Source organism: Aethalodelphis obliquidens, unplaced genomic scaffold (assembly GCF_003676395.1).
Source record: "Aethalodelphis obliquidens isolate GAN/ISIS:26980383/991018 unplaced genomic scaffold, ASM367639v1 scaffold11, whole genome shotgun sequence".
NCBI classification, from domain to species: Eukaryota; Metazoa; Chordata; class Mammalia; order Artiodactyla; family Delphinidae; genus Aethalodelphis; species Aethalodelphis obliquidens.
Genome location: NW_020837955.1, coordinates 40,556,313 through 40,576,834, shown reverse-complemented (window position 1 = coordinate 40,576,834; position 20,522 = coordinate 40,556,313). Strand labels below are relative to the sequence as shown.

Here is a 20,522-nt window from a genome sequence, read left to right as displayed (position 1 = left end):
ACTAATAACTGATCTCCAACCCCAGATCCCTGGTGAGAAGAGCTGTCCCCACCCACGGAATTCCTAGGAAGGGGCAGAATCCTAGATGTGCTGCACCCCCAACCGGAATCCTCCAAAGAAACAAAGATGTGAATGTGTCATATTCCTGCTATGGACCTGCCAGGTGACAGTTTACCTGGAATTCGCCACTGGATGATTAATCCACATTGCAAAAGACCTGTATTTTAAACGATGACAATGACAGGTCACTAACTGTCCCTCTCTGTGGAAGGGGCATCCACGCCCACTGCTGCTCCATGAACAGAGCCATGGAAAGCCCACTCTGCTGGCCTCGACCTGGGCTGTTTGGTGATCGGCAACCCTTGGCTGAGTCCCAGGTTCCTTCTAGAAAAACTAGAAGGGGACGGCTCTGCTTGCTGCCCTGAGACATCACTCATTCATCCCTTCATTCGTTAAATATTTATGGGTACCTTTTATGTGTCACATGTAGCTCCAAGCTTCAGGGATACAGCAGGAAGTACAAGAAAATGAGGGGAACAAAACAAAACATGGAGACCAGTGGTTCTCCATCCTGCATGCATTATCAAAATGATCTCGGCCACCCTGTCACCAGTTTCCCCAGAAATTCTGACTACCTGGACTGGGCTGGGGACCAGTATATGTATTCTAGAGAGTCAGGCCCAAGGATGGAGGCCTTGAGGAAGATGCATGTTCTCCTACTTCCTCTGGGATGAGCACAGCCTCCCCTACATGGCCAGAAAGGCTGTCTTTAAAAACAACAACAACAAAACTTGTAAAAGGTACCATTTCTTCAATGCTGTGCTCTCCTCCAAAGTTTCAAGAAAGCCAAGTATAGAGGGGTCGTTTGAGGTTTTAGGAAGACTTATGTTTTCCTTTAAAACGGTATTTTTAGGATTCTGATGGGCGCAGAGAATCATTTCAGGATCAGCAGTACTGCTTACGCACAATGACGCTAACTTCTTGAACCTCCCCAGTCTTACCCCTCTGTTCTCTCTCCCTTTACCACAATCCCTGTGAAGGAAGAGAGCATCAGTTCCAGCAAGGTGCCAGAGAGATTAAAAGACAGAAGCAGAACACAGAAACGTCAGCTTAAAATGTGATTATTCGTTCAGTTTAACACTTGTGTTCGTTGTGTGTTGGGTGCTTCATAAAATGTGAAACTGTACGATGGTCCCGCCTCAGTTACCTGTCCTTGGCTTGATTTTTGTTTTGCCCTGGGAGGAACTGTCCAGCTCCGTTCTGGACGGGAGGAGAAGGGTTGCTGCAGCTGCCTGAGACAGAGCAGTGGGAAAGCTGACGGTAGTGGCTCTGGTCCATCAGAACGATCTGTACCTCCATCCCCAGTTAATAGCACTCAGGATGTAATGCCCTCTGCCTGGACTGGCTTCCCTGAGCACCTCCCCTTCCTCTCCTGTGTCTGTCTGTGCGGTTCTAGCATTCACTGTTCCCCTCACATTCTCCCTCTCATTTTATTTCCCCATTTCCCTTTTCCTTCCTCCCCATGTTCATCACGAACAGTAGCATAGAATTATATTTCTAACCACTGATTTTATTTCTAGAATTTATTTCTAACCACTGAGTGGAATTTTATACTTTATGTTCTCATTTCAAAGTAAGGAAAAATGAAAAGCTATTTATTTCATTCAACACCTTTGGGCCATAACACACATGCTCTGAAGTAACTCAATGCAAAGGTGCGATTCCCAACCCTCTATTGATTCCCACCCCCACCCCCACCCCTGCCCTGAAAGGTCAGGGGTTCCTCCTCTATAGCAAAGTCTAGAGTCCAGTTAGTAGGCTGAGATTACACCGATTCCACGCTCTCTAACATGTTTATGTTATCCCAAGCTATTGAGATTTTTGAATTAAATTCTTAATTTATTCTGCCATGACCACATCCCACTCCCAAGGTGGAAGCCGGGCAGTGTAAGAACAAGCCTGCTGGTCACATTTACTACACCAAATATGTTGTAAGGGCCCCAGTAAACTTTATGATTAAATAGAAAACATACACCACTTCTGAACCATCTACTCATTTTTGTGAGTGTGTGTGTCATCTCGTTTCCCACCACCTGCACAGAAAAAAATTAAAAGTAATACCGTGTAACAACCAAACTCAAGGTAGTTACGCCAAGGTTCAGAAGATAAAAATCTGTGGACACGGTTTTACTCAAACTACTGAAACTCTGTCCCATTCCCTTTCCACTCATCCGATCCCTACCCAGGTTGCAGAACACAGCCAGGTCTGTTCACCAGATCTGAGGATCCAGGTTATGCAGAAAGACTCCATGAAAGCCAGTAATACTGAGTACCCGCTCTGCACCTTCTTAAAATGTCATGGGTAAGGCCCCTGCTGTGAGGATCCTGGGATGTGTATCATTATATTCTTAAACTAATTAGCAAGAATCAAAGGCTGACTGAGTTCGAGAGAGAGGAGCTGCTTAGCGGAACCTAGTCTACAAACACTTATATACGTGTAAGAAGAGAGAACGGGCACATCAAGAAGAGTGACTCAGGCTTTAGGCCAGCTTTCCCATGTCTCCCAGGGGAGGCCTGCCTTGACTCCCAGGGAACCGTCTCTCAGCACTTTCTTCTTCCTGACGCCAGGATGGTCCTGAGCACGGTGGGCTGGTGCTATCCACAGAGGAATGTCTCTCCCATGCTGAGCAGCACATTGCTGAGGACTGTTCCTCGATGCCCTGCATGCCCAGCACACGTCACCCTCCACGTGCAGGTGCCGTTCACTGAGTCAGTGGAAGCAGCCATGAAGACTGGAGTAGCCAGAGAAGGCAAGGCTAGACCCGGACCATTAAAAAGGAGGGTGGGGCACAGCCCCGGAACATGAACCACCGGAAGCAAAGACACGAAGTAGGGAGTGACCAGAGTGTATTCCAGAGATAGTACAGGAACTGACTTAACTTGAACAGACAGAGTTTGTGAGTACCCATGAGAAGTCCAGGGAGATTAGCAGGATGGGAAAGATTATAGAGGACCCTTAAAAAATTGCTTTTTGGAAGCACCAAACTGGGACTCAGGTAGGTACCCACAGAGAGGAGAGATGTTTGCACTTGAAGCCTGGGCTAAGAGGACATGCAGGATGGAGGGATAGAGAGCTGAGGGCAGGGGATGTAAAAACGCCAAGGTCAAGGTGGGAAGGATGGGAACAAAATGGAAGAAATCAATAGGTGAAGCAAGAGGAAGGAAAAACAAAAATCAGTGGGAGCTGGTGATTGCTGGGTTGGGGGCATTAAACTAGGGAGTCAGTCAGGCAAAGCACTGTCAGCAGCTGTTAAGGCACCCTCAGAATAAAAGGACTCAGAGACTCACACGAGCCTATGATGGATGGGCTGGGATCTCTTGACCCCCCGGTAAGACAAGTTCAGTCCTGCGTTTAACACCGGGCACCTTTGCTCCATGCTCGGCTGAGGTGAGAACAGTAGCTTTGTTACTGGGTTGAGTACAGACCACCAAGGTCTCAGGCCATTGCCCTGTGCCAGCCCTCCTCCCAGGAGGGCACAGAGTCCTCCAGGCTGCCCGAGATGCTGCTGAGGTTTTCGTGGGGGGGAGCGGTGTAGCTTCATATTTTTAAAAGTAGCTACACATTGTTATGCACGGAGAAGACAGACGTTCACAACAGCTGTTAGTCAAGGACAGAATTAACAAACCACTGGCCTGGCAGAGGAGAAAATCCCACCAGGATCAATGAGAAGTCGAATTTATGTTAAGGAGTAAAATGTGACAGCTATTTGGATGCTACAGTATGGGACACACAGACACTTTTTGTTTTCTCTTTTTCACCTCCCACCCCTGACAATGACATTTTGGGTCCTGAACACTGAAAGTTCACCCTTAGTGCACCTGCCGTTGGGAACTATCACTTGCTACTAGTAACGTGCCCTCAGTTTCCCTGTCCTCAGTGAAAGTGTACACTCTCTCCCTGCCGAGCCTAAGTTTGGTCTACACTGACGACATCGCTCTTGAGGGTAATGAACTACTTCTGAGGTTCCCCCTCACTGTTCATCAGCTGCGTGGAAGGAAAGGAAAGGGGTCTTAATTCATGTCCTTTAGGTCCTCTCAGATCAAATAATCCCTGCATCATTTTTAGCCCAAGGATCAAAGGAAAGACTCAAGTGTTCAGACCAAGCAACCTTTCCACCCTGGACCCCAGCTGATAAAGCATGAGCCATACGTGGGAAGACCACACACCCTGACTCTGACTGGCTTTTTGTTAAGACTCTGACCTGGGCGGTTGTCTCTCTGCATTTTGCCATCCACTTATAAACAGAAGCCGATGACAAGAAATGCTCATTTCTCCCTTTCTTTCTTGGCTTGCTACCGCTGCAGTACACCCAAGACCTTGCAGAGTCTACAGTTTGGCCAGACCGTGGAAACACGGGAGACACTACAAATGAAAAGCACACCGGGGATCCGTTTTGATGGTAATAGATGGACACTCCCATGGCCTTGCCAGAGAGATGGATTACATCTTCAACTCTAATTGATTTCAATTGTAGTGAATGGTAACCTCCAAGCAGAAACCCTGCCGGGGTGTTCCAATATGGTATCCTGAGATTCAGCTGGTAGAAGCAGCAGGGAAAACATACTCTTTTGACAGTTATTTCTTGGGGAAATTACTGTTCGAATTTTAGCTTCAGATATATCATGAGTCAAAACGTGCCATTTAGTAAAAAAAAAAAAAAAAAAGTATGGATTCACCATAGTTCATCAATAAGGCAAAACAAGCCCAAAGCCCATCCCAGTACGCACATGTTCTCAAAGGACTGAGATTCCCATAAACCGTCTAAGAAAGGGAAGCCACCTCATTTGCATCCTACTAATTCCAGCCTCTTGGGGTTGGGCCCCAAACTACCAGCTGATTGTTGCTTAATTACTTGGAACCATCAGGGAATAGAGTAGGTGAGCTATTTGCTACAGTAATCTAAATGCACTCATAAGCTATGCTCAAAACTAAAGCCCTTAGAGTTAACATTTTCTGTAACTGTCATACTGATGGGGGACAGAAGAGGAGCTGGGAAATCAGTTCCTCTGCCTTATCTTACACGTGATTCTGGTGGCGCTATTGGAACCAGGTTTACGGAATTCTTTTTGGACACTGTTAGCAAAGCTAACTGCGTCACATAAAATTTCCTACAGTGATGTAACATCTCATTTGGAGGAGGTATTTTTTCCAGTTGGTTTTTGCCACCATCATAAACTTCTGCTAATTCATTTCTAGTAATTTAGATTCTATTTGGACAGAGGATGAACAAAGGTTAATGTCAGTATAAGCTGAACGTTGAAGAACTAAGTAAACGGTGAAACACAAATGAAGAGGAAAGTCTGGTCCAGTGGGCATCATCTGGTTCGTCTAAAACCTCAACACCAAACCCAAGCATCCACGTAGAAAATGGATGGTTCACTCCCTCTGTTCCCACTCATTAGAAACAGGCCAGTGAGCATCTATTTATGTTACACGGCTGAAGTAACTGAGTAAAGGTTTTCAGTAGGTTAAAATGGGTTTTCTGAAATCAAAGATATACATGAGCCGGGGCCCCACCTGCCATGCTGTTTCTTCTGCCCAAGGCCTGCAGTGAAGCTCCCTGAGTGCCCTTTGCCCTGCTTCCGACTGGATGGTCCTCACTTCTTAATGATGGAGGCCTCACCGCAACAGTCCACAAATCCAGGGAGTGGGGCGTGACTTGGGCCACCGCATTGGAGGCTGAGATGGGAGAAGCCTCCCCACAGGGCTCAATCCCAGGGGGGTGTCGGCATTCACTCTTTTACCCCATTTCAGCCCTCTTAATCAATGACCTCTGAAGAAGGCAAGAAATGTCTGGGAAAATATCATTTCAGTGTATTAAAGGAAATTAAACTGGATAATGAATCTAACTAAGACACAGTCCAAAATCTATAGCAGTTAGCTTTGCCCTGAGGAGAGGAGGGCTCCCATTTTGGAAGAATCAATCAGTGGCTATAAAACAGGTCTTAATGTTAACTATTTCAGAAGGCAGATGAATTCATTAACAGGTGAGGCTCTGTCTCACTTCCCTTTCCCTCCGGGAAGCAGCGGATATTCTTTTTCACCACTCCCCCACTCTGAGTAGCCTAATGTTCAGGCATTCCCTCCGCATACAGAAGAAAATGCTGACCCAATTAATCTTGAATCCCAGCCAGCATCTTCAACACCAAGGTGTCTCAACAGTGGGAAAGCAACGAGAACAACCAATAATGTCACGCAGTCCCTTTCCAAACTCATCGGGTTGCTTGCCTTGCTTTTTTGCTGTATCCACTGACGGATGGGACCCCGGGAGGTGTCTTAGCAAGGCCGTCCCATTCCCCAGTCCCCACTGTCAGTCAACGGCATTATGCCATTTATATCACAGCTCAGGGCCAGACTGGAAACCTCTCAGGTCCCTTCAGACACTAAGAACAGAACTAACCCAGTGGAGATGCTCTCTCGTGCTGAAATCCCACAAAGTTTCCTTCAGATGGTAACTGCAGATTATAGGTCAAAACTGCTTGATTCCTAATTAAAACAGATGGCAAATTCCAGCCGACAGTGAGTTTTCACACATATGGATATATCTTCCACTAAATGCTCCCCGGATCTCCCAGCCAGTCCACACACACCTATATACAGAGGCATGTACGTAGATGTCTACACCCTGCAGACACACATACACACACACGAACACTGTTAGGATTTTGAAATTCATTTTCTTCCTTTATCCAAGGTTTCCTCAAAACAATAAAAGATGACCTTTGGGAGACTGCTTGTACCCAAATCTAATCATTTCTAGATTTTTCTTCTTTTGATCCAAGTGTTTCTACTTTCCAGAGGCCTGACCCTGTCATGCTGCCCTAAGGTGTGGACTAACTTTGCCCTGTGTCTTTTTCATTGGCAAACAACATAACGACACCGCAACTCCCCCTACCCAAACTGGAAAACAGAAGGGAAAATAAACCTCCCCAACACCACAATGATGACCAGTTTTGTTCATGTTCTTCCAGTACAATTTGGTAGATTGCTTTCTGTCACTTCACATTATCTCATAAGCGTTTTTTTCCGATACTAAATAATATTTTTTAAATTAATTAATTAATTTATTTATTTTTGGCTGTGCTGGGTCTTCGTTGCTGTGCGCAGGCTTTCTCTAGTTGCGGCGAGCGGGGGCTACTCTTTCGTTGAAGTGCGCGGGCTTCTCGTTGCGGTGGCTTCTCTTGTTGTGGAGCACGGGCTCTAGGCGTGCGGGCTTCAGTAGTTGTGGCACGTGGGCTCAGTAGTTGTGGCTCGCGGGCTCTAGAGCGCAGGCTCAGTAGTTGTGGCACACGGGCTTAGTTGCTCCGCGACGTGTGGGATCTTCCCGGACCAGGGCTCGAACCCTTGTCCCCTGCATTGGCAGGCGGATTCTTAACCACTGCGCCATCAGGGAAGTCCTAAATAATCTTTATAATTATCATTTTAATGGCCTCACCGAGTGAATATACACCATAATTTACTTAACCGTTTACCTATTGTTAGGCATTTAGTTGCTTCCATTTTTTCACTCCTTTAAGCTGGAATGAACATCTTTATATAAGCTATTAATTTAAAGCAGCATGCAGAGATGACTCTCCATCACTAATCTAAAAATACAGCGTTTATATATTTACAACTCACATTTGATTATGAAATTTAATTTGAGGGTAATTAAGACATTTATATTCCAAACAGCTCCTTGACATCAAGCTCTCCCCGAGCTAGCCAGGCACAACCATGACTTGCCATTTTCACCTCAAGACAGCACAGTCCAGTGAATTCTAAAACACAATTTTCTTATGAAAAATAAACTTTCTGAACTCTTGCTGCTTTAGAGCCAAGAGATTAACTCCAAGAGTCCACGGTTCTCTGCGGTGACACAGCCGGGGCAAGCCATCGCTGAAAATGCCAGTTTGGTGTCATGCTCGATCCAAAATTCAAGGCAGCCCTTGTTGAGTCTGTGCTCTAGGACCAGGTACGTTCCTGGGACCTACCTGGAGGTTCTCTGCATAACCTGCACCCAGACACTTTGCGGCAACAGGCCGAGGAAATGGCTTATGTGAGTTCCAGCTGTTTGATGGTTTATGAGGTTTATCATGGGTCGCTTCCAGTTACAGATTTCCCCAGGCAGGGGTAGTTGCCTAATGCATGGGGCTTAAAGGGACGCACTGGCTGTGTGATTCTGAGCAGGTTTCGAAAAAATCTTGTGCCTCAGTTTCTCGATCTGCAGCTTGAGGATAACAGTAGCACCGCCCCTGTGAGGCTGTCATGAGCGTCAAGGAGAACTGCACGTGAAGTGCCTAGGACAGTGCTGGCATTCGGTTAGGACACAGAAACAGGGAACATATGGACTGAATGTTGAGGTTACACTGAAACGTGTACATGAACGAATGCATGAAGGGACGATGAAAAACGAGTGTGCCAGGCAGTTCCACTTGTCTCAGACTCTCATCTAGAGAATGTCCAATTTTCTTTTATGACACAATCTTCTTTTATTTGTTTTTTAAATTTTATTGAAGCATAGTTGATTTACAATGTTGTGTTAATTTCTTCTGTCCAGCAAAGTGACTCAGTTATACATATGTATAATTCTTTTCCATTATGGTTTGTCACAGGATATTGAATATAGTTCCCTGTGCTATGCAGTAGGACCTTGTTGTTTATCCATCCTATGTATAATAGTTTGCCTCCGCTACTCCCGAACTTCCATACAAAATCATCTCCTTAATGGTAATCACTTCGAGCCCAATCCCCCCAATAAACAGTGAATGAACACCCTGGAAAGATGTGCCCAACTTAATATAAAAGTGATTCTCAATGTCCAGGAAAATTCCATTGTGACGCTTTAGAGAATATCATCCAGTCATCAGTAGAGCTCATAAACTCATCTGAAGGCAGAATAAGTCATCTGCAAAACTCCTTGGTGTCTTTACTCTCAGTGAAATTAGGACGACTTCATTACTATACTCAAAACAAATTCAGCAACAGCAAGCTACACTGATAAAAAAATCTTATTTAGCACCATCATTTCTACTGATAAGGAAATGATTTTCATATACTTTGCAACCCCCTGTGAGACAGAGAGGTGCTTAGGAATTGTTTATTATTATTATTTTGCCACTGGCAACTAATTCTTCTGATTTGTTTTATTAGTTTGATGATTGGCTCCAAGACTCAGAATATCTTTCCAAACCAGCAGACTGATGTAAAAAAAATTACTTCAGTTCAGTTTTTGGCAAATCGTGAGGATGAATATAGCATGGTAGGACAAACTTATTCAGACACTCATTTTTCTGTAGTGGCAGGGAAAAGGCTGAAAAATTACTGTAAATTGCTTTTTGTAAAAATGCTCTCTCTTTCAAATTTTCCCTAGTATGAAGGTCTTCTGTAGAATGATGGCACAATACATTCTGACAAACCTGGACAACAAAGGCATTAAAGAATGAATATGAGATCGAGTGAGGGTTAAGATTTCATTTCCTTATTATCCCAACTGCCCCCCCCCATAATCTCCCCAACACAAGGTCCCTTGTGTGCATCTTTTTAACCTCACGGAATAAGTAAGTGTCTCTTAACCATATATATTATCTACCCTTAGCAGGCATGCTCTGTCCCCACCACCCATAATCTAGTTCAGTCTGTACCTCTCCCTTTCCTTCTCTCCAAAACTGCCTAGTTTTTCGAGTTTCAAATGACAAAGGTCTCCAGATATCCTCAGTACCCAGTAGAGCGCCAAAGACCAAAGAAGGCTTGTTCTCTGTCTTCTCCAAACTACCCTCGGATTGTGATTGTTCCGGATTAATTCTTTTGTCGGAGGACACACAGGCGGCAATGGAGTGAGGCCTTGCCTCGGTGCTGGCTCAGCACAGAGCTGGATCCTTCCCAGACTGGAGCGTCAGAGCTGGTACTTTGCAGACACCCTGCCCCCTGGGAGGCGGGACACTGCCATCCCTTCTTGGTCTTTTGCGTGGCTTTCCACCCCAGCCTTACCTTCAGGACACACTCTAGCCACCCAAGGTTACAGGTCTAATGCAGTGGTTCTCAACTGGGAATGGTTAGCCACGCCCCCCCCCCCCCCCCCCCCCCCCCCGGGCCATTTGCCTGGAACCACTTCTTGCTGTCACTTTGGGGTGGAGGTGCTACTGATATCTAGTGGAGAGAAGCCAAGATGCCAATAAACATTCTATACTGTGTAGGAGAGCCCTCCCAACAAAGAATACCCAGCCTATAATGCCAGGAGTGCCAAGGCTGGGACACCCCGGTGTGATCGAAACCAAACTCTGCAGGGATTATTTTTGATGTCCTCTAACGTGATTCCCAGCTTACTGTTCAAGGCAGAATTGATGAAGCACCTGCATTTTCTCTAAGCCTTTCGTTCAGTAACACTAGTGAAGTGCTGGACCGCACCAGTGCCATGCTGGCATGAGATGTCAACTTAACGGAGTCCCCGGACTCCAAGGGGCGGCAGTTCCATTAACTCACTCTCAGACAGGGGCTCCGGCTTCTCCTCTCTTCCCCTTCTCTGAACCACCACCCCCGTTAGCCTGCAGTCCTAAGTCAGTAAGGACTAGGGACATGGGGAAGTGTCCTGCCTCTCTGTTCACTGGACACCTGAGGGACAAGAAACAGCATGGACTCGGGAGTCAGGTAGATCAGCAGCCTGCCAGTATGTCTTACTTGCTGTGTGACGATGACTAAGTATCATAACCTCTCTGAACCCCAGTTTCCTCCTTGAAAAGGGACGTGTGGCACTGAAGGTACTAGGTGTGGCCCTCCTCTGTCAGCAGAGCTCCTGGGGGCCCACACACCCACTGGGTCCCAGAGCGGCAGCCACGCGATCGCAGTGCCTCTAGCATTTCACGGAAGTGCTCTGGGAGGGACAGGGTGGCCTGACCCTGTTCTTGTTCCCCTCTCACCAGCTCCTGTCAGTGACCTTGCCTCTCTGGGCACCTTGCTTGGACGCCAGTGCCCTGTACAGCCTAGCTTCCTCCCATCTGACTGTTTTCTTCTCGAACACAGGGGGGGAAAAATGAATGCTAACTCACAAACGGCATGCTTAACTGTACCTTCTCGCTTTCACTTCAACCCTCAAGAAAGTTCTTCCATGTGCGATACACAGCTGTGAATCTGCCTAATAAAGTGAAGGCATTCTACCCACTGGTATTCCCCCGGAGCAGTCACTGGCCACCTGCATCTTTTTAGTTGCATTTAATAATTCAGCCCAAGATGAATTTGCATGATTAACATAAAGCCTTGTGATTTTATTTTCTTTCAGGATTTAAATCCTGAAACAACCACCATTGTGTTCATTTTCAGAGGTTGCGATCAAAACACAAAACTTGATTTTAGAATGAATCATTTCTTTAAAAAAAAAAAAAAAACAACAGTGTTTTCAAATACCGCTCTCCACAGAATCAAAGAACAGAGTTGCTAACACAGACTTTGTAGATGTAGGGAAACCCAGGTCCTTTCTATGGTTCCTGTTAACCCATTAGGAGCAAGCCATACTGCAGAGATTTTGTTTTCCTTTATGCTCTTCCCATAAAGCAGCACGGCCCCCTATCCCACGGCATCCAGAGTGGCCACCATAAATAGATTTAGCTCAGTTCCTCATCGGAGGGCTCTGCACATTTACCCGATCAGGAGCTAGAATCCCCGAGAAGTCTTTAAGAAAAAATAGCAATTCTCTCGGATTCCAAAAATAGATTAATCACGTCATCTTCGAAAAAGTAATAAAAACCCAAACCAAGTAAGTTGCATTTGGAAAACCATCTGCCTGTGAAGTGGAGATGTGCGCGTGAAGTGGCAATTTGCAAAGCAGAAGAGGCAGCGCCGTCGGGTTTCTTCATGAATATAGTAAAACAGGTTTGTCTAATAGGGAAACATGCCTTACTATCAAAAGAAAAACGAGGGTATCCCACATGGAGAAGGAAGCAAGCTTTAATATCTGAGAAGCATTTCAAACTGTGCCTGCCAGCGATTCTCCGCCTGTCTGATTTTCCTTAACATAAAAGCCGACCTCACCTGTTTAAAAATAATTAGGGAGCAGGCAGCAGTCATTCCGGCCAAAAGTTTGTGCTGCCTGCGTTTGCGTGTGTGTTTCTGTTCCACTGACACGTCTGTTGCTGTCTCCGACTGCAGGAACCATGGTCAGTAAGGAACCCAGCAAATGCGCACTCACGACCTCGGCGAGTGAAGTGGAGCCTGCCGCGTGCCTGGCCCTGGAGATGAAATACGCCCTGGATCCCAACCGGCAGATTAAGAAGCGTAATAAAGCCCTGCAGGTGCGGTTCAAGGATATCTGCGAGGCGCAGAACGAGCAGAGGGACACGCAGCTCTCCTCGGGACAGCTGGGCGACAAGCCGGCGTCCTACAGGGCCACCTACCGCAAATACATGACCGTGCCCGCTCGAAGGTCCATCCCCAACGTCACCAAGAGCACAGGTGTGCAGACCTCACCGGACCTTAAGAAGTGTTACCAAACTTTCCCCCTGGACCGCAAGAAGGGGAATCTCAAAGGCATCCCAGCCGCGGAGGCCTTTAAAAGTCAAAACAATGGGTTTGTAATTGATGCGAAAGAGAAGACTGAGGAAGGGCCCGGGGAGGAGTCCCGGCAGTGGGGCGCGGACCGGGTTCAGAAGGCGGCGGCATTGGTTTTCCACTCCGATGAGCACGTGAACGCGCTGGGCCAGCCCGCCGGGGTCAACGGCGCAGAGCCATGCAGAACCCCCGACCTGCACCGCTGCCCAGATGCTCCTCTCCAGAACTCCACTCGTCCTCCCTCCCAAGAGCCCGATTACCAGCTGCACGGGAAAGCAAAGCACGACCGGGCGACCCCAGACGCCGAGGAACCCGCCGCATCAGCCCATGGGACGGTGTTTAAGACGGAGGTGGCCACCGTTTACGCACCTGCCCCCGGCGCTAGGGCCCCCGAGCTGGCCTTGTCGAACTCCGCCCCCTCGAGCGAGTGGTCCCTCTGCCCCGTGGCCGACCAGGAGGAGCAGAGGAAGGCCTCACAGGCCAATGGGCTCCAGGCCCCGCCCGGCGCTGCCCTGGCCTGCTCGCCCCCGACGCAGTGCCTGTCCCCCGAATGTAGTGAAGCGTCCCTGCAGACTCAGGCCCCCCCGGCGCACGAGCACCAGCCTTGTCCGACAGCGCTCGCCGTGGGTGAAGAATGCCAACAAATCGTGCCTCGTGCGGAAGTGGTCGATCTGAAAGCACAGCTTCAGATGATGGAGAACTTAATCAGTTCAAGCCAAGAAACCATCAAAGTGCTCTTGGGGGTCATTCAGGAGTTGGAGAAAGGAGAGGCCCATCGGGAAGGGTATGTATGTTCACGCCTTTTTTATGATGCTCTCTGCAGGCTTATCACCCTCAGGGGCCAGCAGCAGCCCCCAAAGCCCAAATCCTTAATGAGACTAAAGCCTGCGTTTCTGAGAACAGGCTGTAGTCTGAGGACAGAGCAAGGTCGAAGCAGTCCCAGGTTATTTTATGATGCTAGACCTCATTCATCCTCACCTGCAGGACTGACTTGCTGGTTAGCATTCCTGTGCCTGGCCTGGAATTTAATGCCTATTTTTTGAATGAACTGACGGAGCTTTAGTTTTTATCTCCCAGGGCTAAAGGTTTATGATACTGATGAAGTATAATAGGTATGCCAGTCCAGAATATCTAATCTAAATAAGAAGCTACCTGCCTCTTAGGAAACATATTATGGAAAAGAAATTCGGATGGCATTTTGAAAAGTAAACGCTGACTCACTTATGCTAAATAATTGGAATAACATTGATATTCAGGACTGTAAGAGGTTTTATATTTTATACAACAGACAGTATTTTTTTTTCTTACTTGGAACGCATAGAAGCAATGCCCATCCTTAGACAGATCCTATGTGTATACCATTAGCAGCAAGATGCCTTTCTCCACGAGTTGCCCTGTGTGCACAGATGGGCAGGAGAGAGAATGAAAACAGCCAGGACTGTCTGCCATTGATAACAGATCGCTGAACTTTGTTTCCCTTCTTTTGTACTTGAAATTGTGCTAGGACAGCCAGGCAGTGTGCTAGGCTGATACGAAACAGCCAGCACTGCTCTGCTTCCGTGTTTCTTGAAACAGTGTCATGGCTCACTGGTTTTGTCTAGACGGCCAGACCTTCTCTTTCCCATTCCCCCATGAAGCTGTCTGGATTCCACCAGCCCATGTTTTGGAGGTGGCATCTGAGGCAGTGCCCTGCTGCCTCACGTGATTAGCACGCTTCACCCCGTGGGCTCCTACCCCTGGGTTAAGTGAGCTGGCAGCCAGCATGAAGATAAGGCAAGAAATGCACTGTCAGGGCAGCAAACCACCCTTGCACAGGATTGTTGTGGTTGAGTTACATTGTGTTTGCATGTTGCAAACAAAGGCGAGGAAGCAACCTCTATGATCTTAAGCCCTGGCCCCAGAGGCAAGGTGCCTGGTGCAGATGTTGCCCTTGGTGTCTGGCTTCTCCAACTTCGTGTAGGTGGTCCATCTACAAAAGGAGTTAACTCTCAATAACCCCCACCTCCTACGACCCAGCATTGTTTGCAGCCTACAGTATTAAGCAAAACAAGTTGCTAGCCAATCGTAAGCTAATCTAACAGTAGATTAATAGTAACCTACCATTATCGAATGGTTCTCAAAGGCTTTCTTGAATTTTGGGTTTACATCTCCATTTTCATCCCACTTCAATCATTTAGCCTTGAATAAATACATAACCAAAAGCAACACACTAAGGTGGGTCTGTAAGGGATCTGTGATCAGTAGACCGCTCCCATGGAAACATGAAAAGCCCAAACAGGGACCGATCACTGACTTCGATATAGCTGGTAGTGACTTAAACCAGACAGCAAACTAGAAAGATACCAACATCACCAAATGGGAAATAAAATTCAACAAATGGTATAAAACCAAGTGTATATACTAAGTCGCGTGCATCTCACCGGGGTGTGTCCCAAAATAAACACCTGCGTGGGTTGAACATCAACAAACACCCCATGCAAGGAGAACTGTGTTCTACACAGAGGTTCCTTCTATTAGAACAGGCCGGAAAGTTGTTTTAAATGGGATCCTCTGAGTTCTCTGAGACTACATCAGTCTTCAAAGTGGTTTTGAGTTTGTTAAGACATGTCTAGGTGGGAATTCTGGCTCTGAGGACTTGGGCGAGGGCTGCACCTCTCTGTGCCTCATTGCTTCACCTGTAAGTTGGAGCTCATCCCCCATCCTGCAGACCGAGGGTGAGGAAGACAGGGAGTGACCTTTGAATGCATGGAGCCCAGCACCAGGTGCATCTGAATGGGTTGGTGTCTGCTGGTGGTGTGAGGGTTGCCTTGCTGGTCAGCGGTGTTGGGGTCTGGGGAACACTTAGTGGCCCCATGTCTGAGTCCAGAGTGACGGATGCACCCCACACACTCTCAGTACACAGGCTGCCACCAAGTGCCGTTCCTGCGCGCCCTGACCTGCTTTGTCCACATGTGGTTATTGAAATTCAAACTCGAATTAATTACAATTGATAATTCCGTTCTTCAATCACATCGGAAACATCACAGGTGCCCAAGAGCCACCTGTGGAGACTGACTCCTACACAAGACAGAGGACATTGCCATCATCACAAAAAGGCCTTCGCCCCAGTATCCCCAAAACAAGGGACAGTGCCTGGCTCCTAACCATTTGAGGAGTGGGCACCTTCGATCAAGGCAAAGGATGACTTGACTTAGAAATCAATATCTAGGTCAGTTGTTGTCTGCACAGGCCAAGTTCACGGTAGAAAAGCAGGACCATAGCCAGGTGAACCCCCACATCTGTTCCTAATAATCTGCATTTCCACCTCCCTCCCTGAGCTCTCTGGATTACAGTGAGTCAAGTGGTTTCAAATCCCAAAGCCACCTTGAAGGTGACCTCTCTTGCTCAACTGCCCAGGGTCACTGATTTGCCCAGAATTCAGATTCCCACCACTGTTTTCCACGTCAGAATATGGACAAGGAGACAGCGGCCTCGGAGGCGGGCAGATAAGAAGCAAAGCTCTTTCTCCATCCCTTTCTCAGGGGTCTGGGCCAGCAAGGGGGGAGAGTCTGCTGGTACATTTTTAACAACTGGCTCTCAAAGAATGGGGAGTAGCATTTGCTGATTTCCACGGTGTAAATACTGCTATTGTGGCCAGTATCAGCCAGCTCATTAAATCCCGAAAATGTAACCTTCGGCTGCTCTGAGCACTGGACCAATCCCCTGAAGGACATGCACCAGGACAGTCACTTTAAAGGAGGAATTCACATGACTTATTTTATGCGCTCAATCTAAGCCAGGAAATGTTATCCTATCGTTGCATCTCATGGTAGAAAATAGGAAAGCTCATTCTACTTTATGTAGATGATTATCATAGTCATTATGTAACATGACAAGGAATTTCACGACCACATTAAAATATTGGAAAACACGCCACGTCATCACCTGTGAAGAATGCTCAGAACCTGTGTACAATCCACTTCTCTCCTCACCCTTCACCCCCAAATTAGCTTGCAAGGGCCTTTGTATAGAAATTAACCTTCAGTAAGAGGCGTCTCAGTGAGGGAAGGAATTCCGTGTGCACTTGACTTAGAAATCAATCTAAGAGCTCACGACTTTGAAACCAAGTGACACATTTTGCCCCCAGATCCCCACTGCACTGCAGGCTTGAGCCAGGGCTGGTGAGGCCTCAGGCGTGCTCTAGCGCAGACCAAAGGAAGACAATGCTCGTTGAACTTGGCTAGCATGGCCATGGGCAAATTACATTGAATGTATAACTTGAATAGAACTTCTTTTCATTGTTGAGGTTGTTTATGCATTACCAAGTCTGCCAGGCAAGTTCTTGCAATAGTTCTTACTCTGTGCGTAGAAATTTCTGTGTCACCAACCAGGACCATTTTCAGTCGCTTCCAAATTATTTTTCAGAAGAGACTCTTTCTTTACTCTCGTTTGCTTATATAGATTTCCGAAAGGCCTCAGCAGAGAAAGTTTTCAGTTTAGGCAAGTTACTTGATCTCAGCGAGCTTCAGTTTCATCTTCTATTAAACAGGGATGCTAGAAGCTTAACAATGCTGTCCACAAAGGTCTCAGCAATAACTGACACACAGCGGGCACTGAAAAAGGACCTATCCTAATATGAGCATTTCAGCGGGAGGCATTCTTTAAGCGAGTGGACGTGCACAAAGTGTCCAGGAACATGCCTTCTTATTCTTAGTCCCTTGTAAAATGTCTGGGCAATTCACTAAAACCGCTCACTTTAAACAATTCAGGCAGCCTTTGATCCCTCTGTTTGCGTGAATGCCAAGAATGATCCTGCTTATTTCAAAGCTCTCAGCGTTATTCTTGTCTCTTCCCAGGAAGTTCAGGGTGACACAGGATATCTAAACGAGCCACAAATGTAATCGCTGAAGGCTGAGACCGGGCAAACGGGGCACTGAGTTTAGAAACCCAACCAATTCTTGTTAACAGTCGTAATTCCCCAGAGCAGCTGTGGGTTGCTGGGCAGGTGACCCTCCGACCCAAGGCTGTGGGGCTGCAGCACTCAGCTCAGGGGCTGCACCCTTACCGGCCACCTCGGCAGGGAGACGGCTGCTTACTTCTAAGGTGCTGGCAGCCCCACATGTGAGGTGTCTCGAGGGGTTCACTAGCTGATGCCAACCCAGCGACCCTCGGTTCTTCAGAGAAGACCTACAGATGACATGAGAAGCTCTACTCCACCCATTAAGCGAGAGGGCAGGACCTGCCATTGCCCAGGGTGAGAAAGGTTCTTTCACTGGTCGGGTCTCTCCCAGTATCAGCCAAGTGCTACCTGCAGGCTTGGGTGTGTGGGAAGGAGGAAGGAGCAGCTAAACCCAGGCCACTCCTGGCCCTTAAATGTGACCAGCAGGCAGACAGGAGATCATGAAGCTCCGGGGGCTTTGTACTGAGTCAGAGCAAGTGTGAGGCCATCACATAAGACACGAAAATCCTAAGTAACCAACCAGCCCGAGGAGCCCGGTAGCTTGCAGTGAGCGTTATAAATCCAGTGATTCAATCTCCCGGCCACGGGGTCCTATTCAACCTCACTGAGAAACGGGTTTCTCCACGGGGGGATGTCCCGCTCTCCCGAGTCCACGTCACACAGCGACAGGAAAGGGAAGAACTAGCCAGGGGGACCGCCCTGAGGTCAGGGGCCCTTTGTGGGCACAGCCTCAGGGGCTCTGCAGGCAAAGGCGATAGGAATAAAGGTCTGGGGACGGCCACGAGCTAAGACAAACCCAGTGTGGAATCCTGTAGTCACGTCTGCTCAACTTTGTTTTTCCTTTTAATCACTGACAACAGAGGCAGCCACAGAATGGGTGAGGGTGTGTGTGTGGTACGTACACGTAGAAATAAGGACCTAGGCCTGCAGGATCTATTTTTACTGAAAGACCTCAGGATCAGCTTCCAATGTAGCAGATGTCAGCAAACTTTTTCTGCAAAGGGCCAGACAGTAACTATTTCGGGCTTTGAGGGCCGTGCAGTCTCTGTTCAAGTGGTTCAGATGTGCCGCTACATCGTGAACACAGGCACACACGACACACGTGCGAGTGAGAACTGCCATGGTCCCAGGGAACTCCACAAACACAGGCGCTAGCCAGACTTGGGCCAGTGTGCCAGCTCCAGCGACATGGTCTTGTAAGTGTAGCAACCATAGTTCCTCGACCTGAAACCAGGTCACGATATGGGCGCAGGGCAATCCCAGATGTGACTGCCCCACAGACGAGTGTACCGTTCATTCACAGGTTCACATGGCTTCTACCAGGAGTCTCCTAAGTGTTGTGCGCTGTGTCAGGCAAGGTGGAGGGGGGAGGGTACAAGGCAAAGAACTCAGGCCCTCTCTGAAGCGCTCACAGGTCGCTGACGCTGTGTCTGTACAAGCCTACGCTTATCTGTTCACCAGCCCATCAAACCTGCAGGATTCTGCTGGGGAAGTGTGCATGTGTGTGTGCGTGTGTATTATACACAAACCTGTAATTTACATGCACATACATAACATCATGTGGAAAAGGTCTCACTCTCCCACCAGGAGCGGTAAGAGGTCATCACAACACCTATTTATATGATGTGACTTGCTTTCACCTAGACATTAACGCTGGATGGACAGAAATTACACACTTGCTTTACCTTCTGCCTTATATTGACAGATCACTGAGCAGCAGGCACTCTTCAGGGGGACCTGTCAGGGGATGAGAAATCTCTCCAAATTTTCTCTAATTATCCGTGCCCAAACAGAATAAATACTGCATCGCAATTACAGAGGAAGCGTAAAGGGACAAGTTAATTTGTTTAAGTCACAGAGCAGAAAGGACCTACAGCAAAATCAAGCATCACTGCAGCAGCCAGGGAGTCGCCCGGAGTCAGAGGTCCCAGCAGGAGGCGTGCAGCCTCCCACCCACCCGGAGCCCAGGGGGGAGCCAGGCACAGTTAGGCAAGCCCATCTCAGGTCGGCTGCACACCCTCTAGAAGGAGACCGGGTTACTCTTGCCCGAACCCACCCAATTAACTGAGACCAAAGTTTTCCACCGGGTTAGCTGGAACGGCCAGACGTCAAGGAGGGGAGGTAGGCGCTTCTGAGGTCTTGACAAGCGTCCTTGCGGATGTCTCTGGAATGTGAGCACTGCCTTCCTGGGTGTCTGGCCCGACAGCGCATCACAGGAAAGAGGGTGTGTGAGCCGAGAAGGGAGAGCAGCACACAGGGTCAAGCTCGGAAACGAAAAGGTTCTCCTCCTGCCAGCCGCACCCCTGTCCTCTCATGCTCCCTATTTGAAAGGGATGGAAATGTCAGCACTTCGTTGTCTAAAGTTCTTGAGAAATCAGTTTTGGTGTCTCTGCCCATTTGTTGCAACCCAAAACATTTTTTAAAACGTGCCAGCCAGCGGACTGAGGTTCCCTCCTGTTCACATGGTTTTTCCGTTTTCCGAGAATGACCGGGGCTCTGCAGCCAACTGGTCCTGAGCTAGCCACGTTGCCCCCGTCCCTCCCTGTCTGTCCTACATGTGCTTGGGGGTGGTTATTAACCTCTCCAGTGCCTTTCTCCAGAGGCTTCTGACTCTGTGAAAGAGACCTAAGAACACCCGCCCCTCCTGGGCTTCCCCGGGAGATTAAATAAAATACCGAGGACCAGGCTCTCTTTGCACAGTGTGTGTGCAAAGTTAACTCCTTTCAAGTTACTTTGTTACTGAGAAGCAACCTTCCAGGTGCTAAAATGCATGATGCAAGGGTGCAGGCGTGAACACCTTCAGAGAGACGTTCTTGCTTTACTCAAAGGCAGGTTTATTTCCAAGGATTAGGAGGGGCTGAGGATTACAGGATGCAGACCTCCAGCTTTGTGCTTGTTTTCAGAGAAGTGTACGGGGCGAGGTTATTTGGTGTTATGGCCAAGGCAGCTGACGTGGAGTCAGGAAACGTGGTTTTGTTCCCAGCTCATCCTAGCTTCACCCCT

General features: G+C 47.9%; 2 protein-coding genes across 5 annotated transcripts in view; one reads left to right on the top strand and one right to left on the bottom strand.

Moving 5' to 3' along the window:
* The window catches only part of DOCK1 (dedicator of cytokinesis 1), a 542,215-nt gene that overhangs the window by 267,787 nt on the left and 253,906 nt on the right, over positions 1–20,522 (bottom strand). The gene's annotated exons all lie outside the window — the stretch shown is intronic.
* Positions 1–20,522, top strand: part of INSYN2A (inhibitory synaptic factor 2A) — a 62,300-nt gene that overhangs the window by 10,431 nt on the left and 31,347 nt on the right. For 2 of the 3 annotated variants that reach the window (XM_027112939.1, XM_027112940.1), the window contains exon 2: positions 12,182–13,364. In XM_027112939.1, coding sequence (XP_026968740.1) covers positions 12,187–13,364 — 1,178 coding nt within the window. In that variant the 5' untranslated portion in view covers positions 12,182–12,186. Of the gene's footprint in view, positions 1–12,181; positions 15,120–20,522 lie in introns of those variants that run through there. The other variant, XM_027112938.1, reaches the window with a different exon arrangement.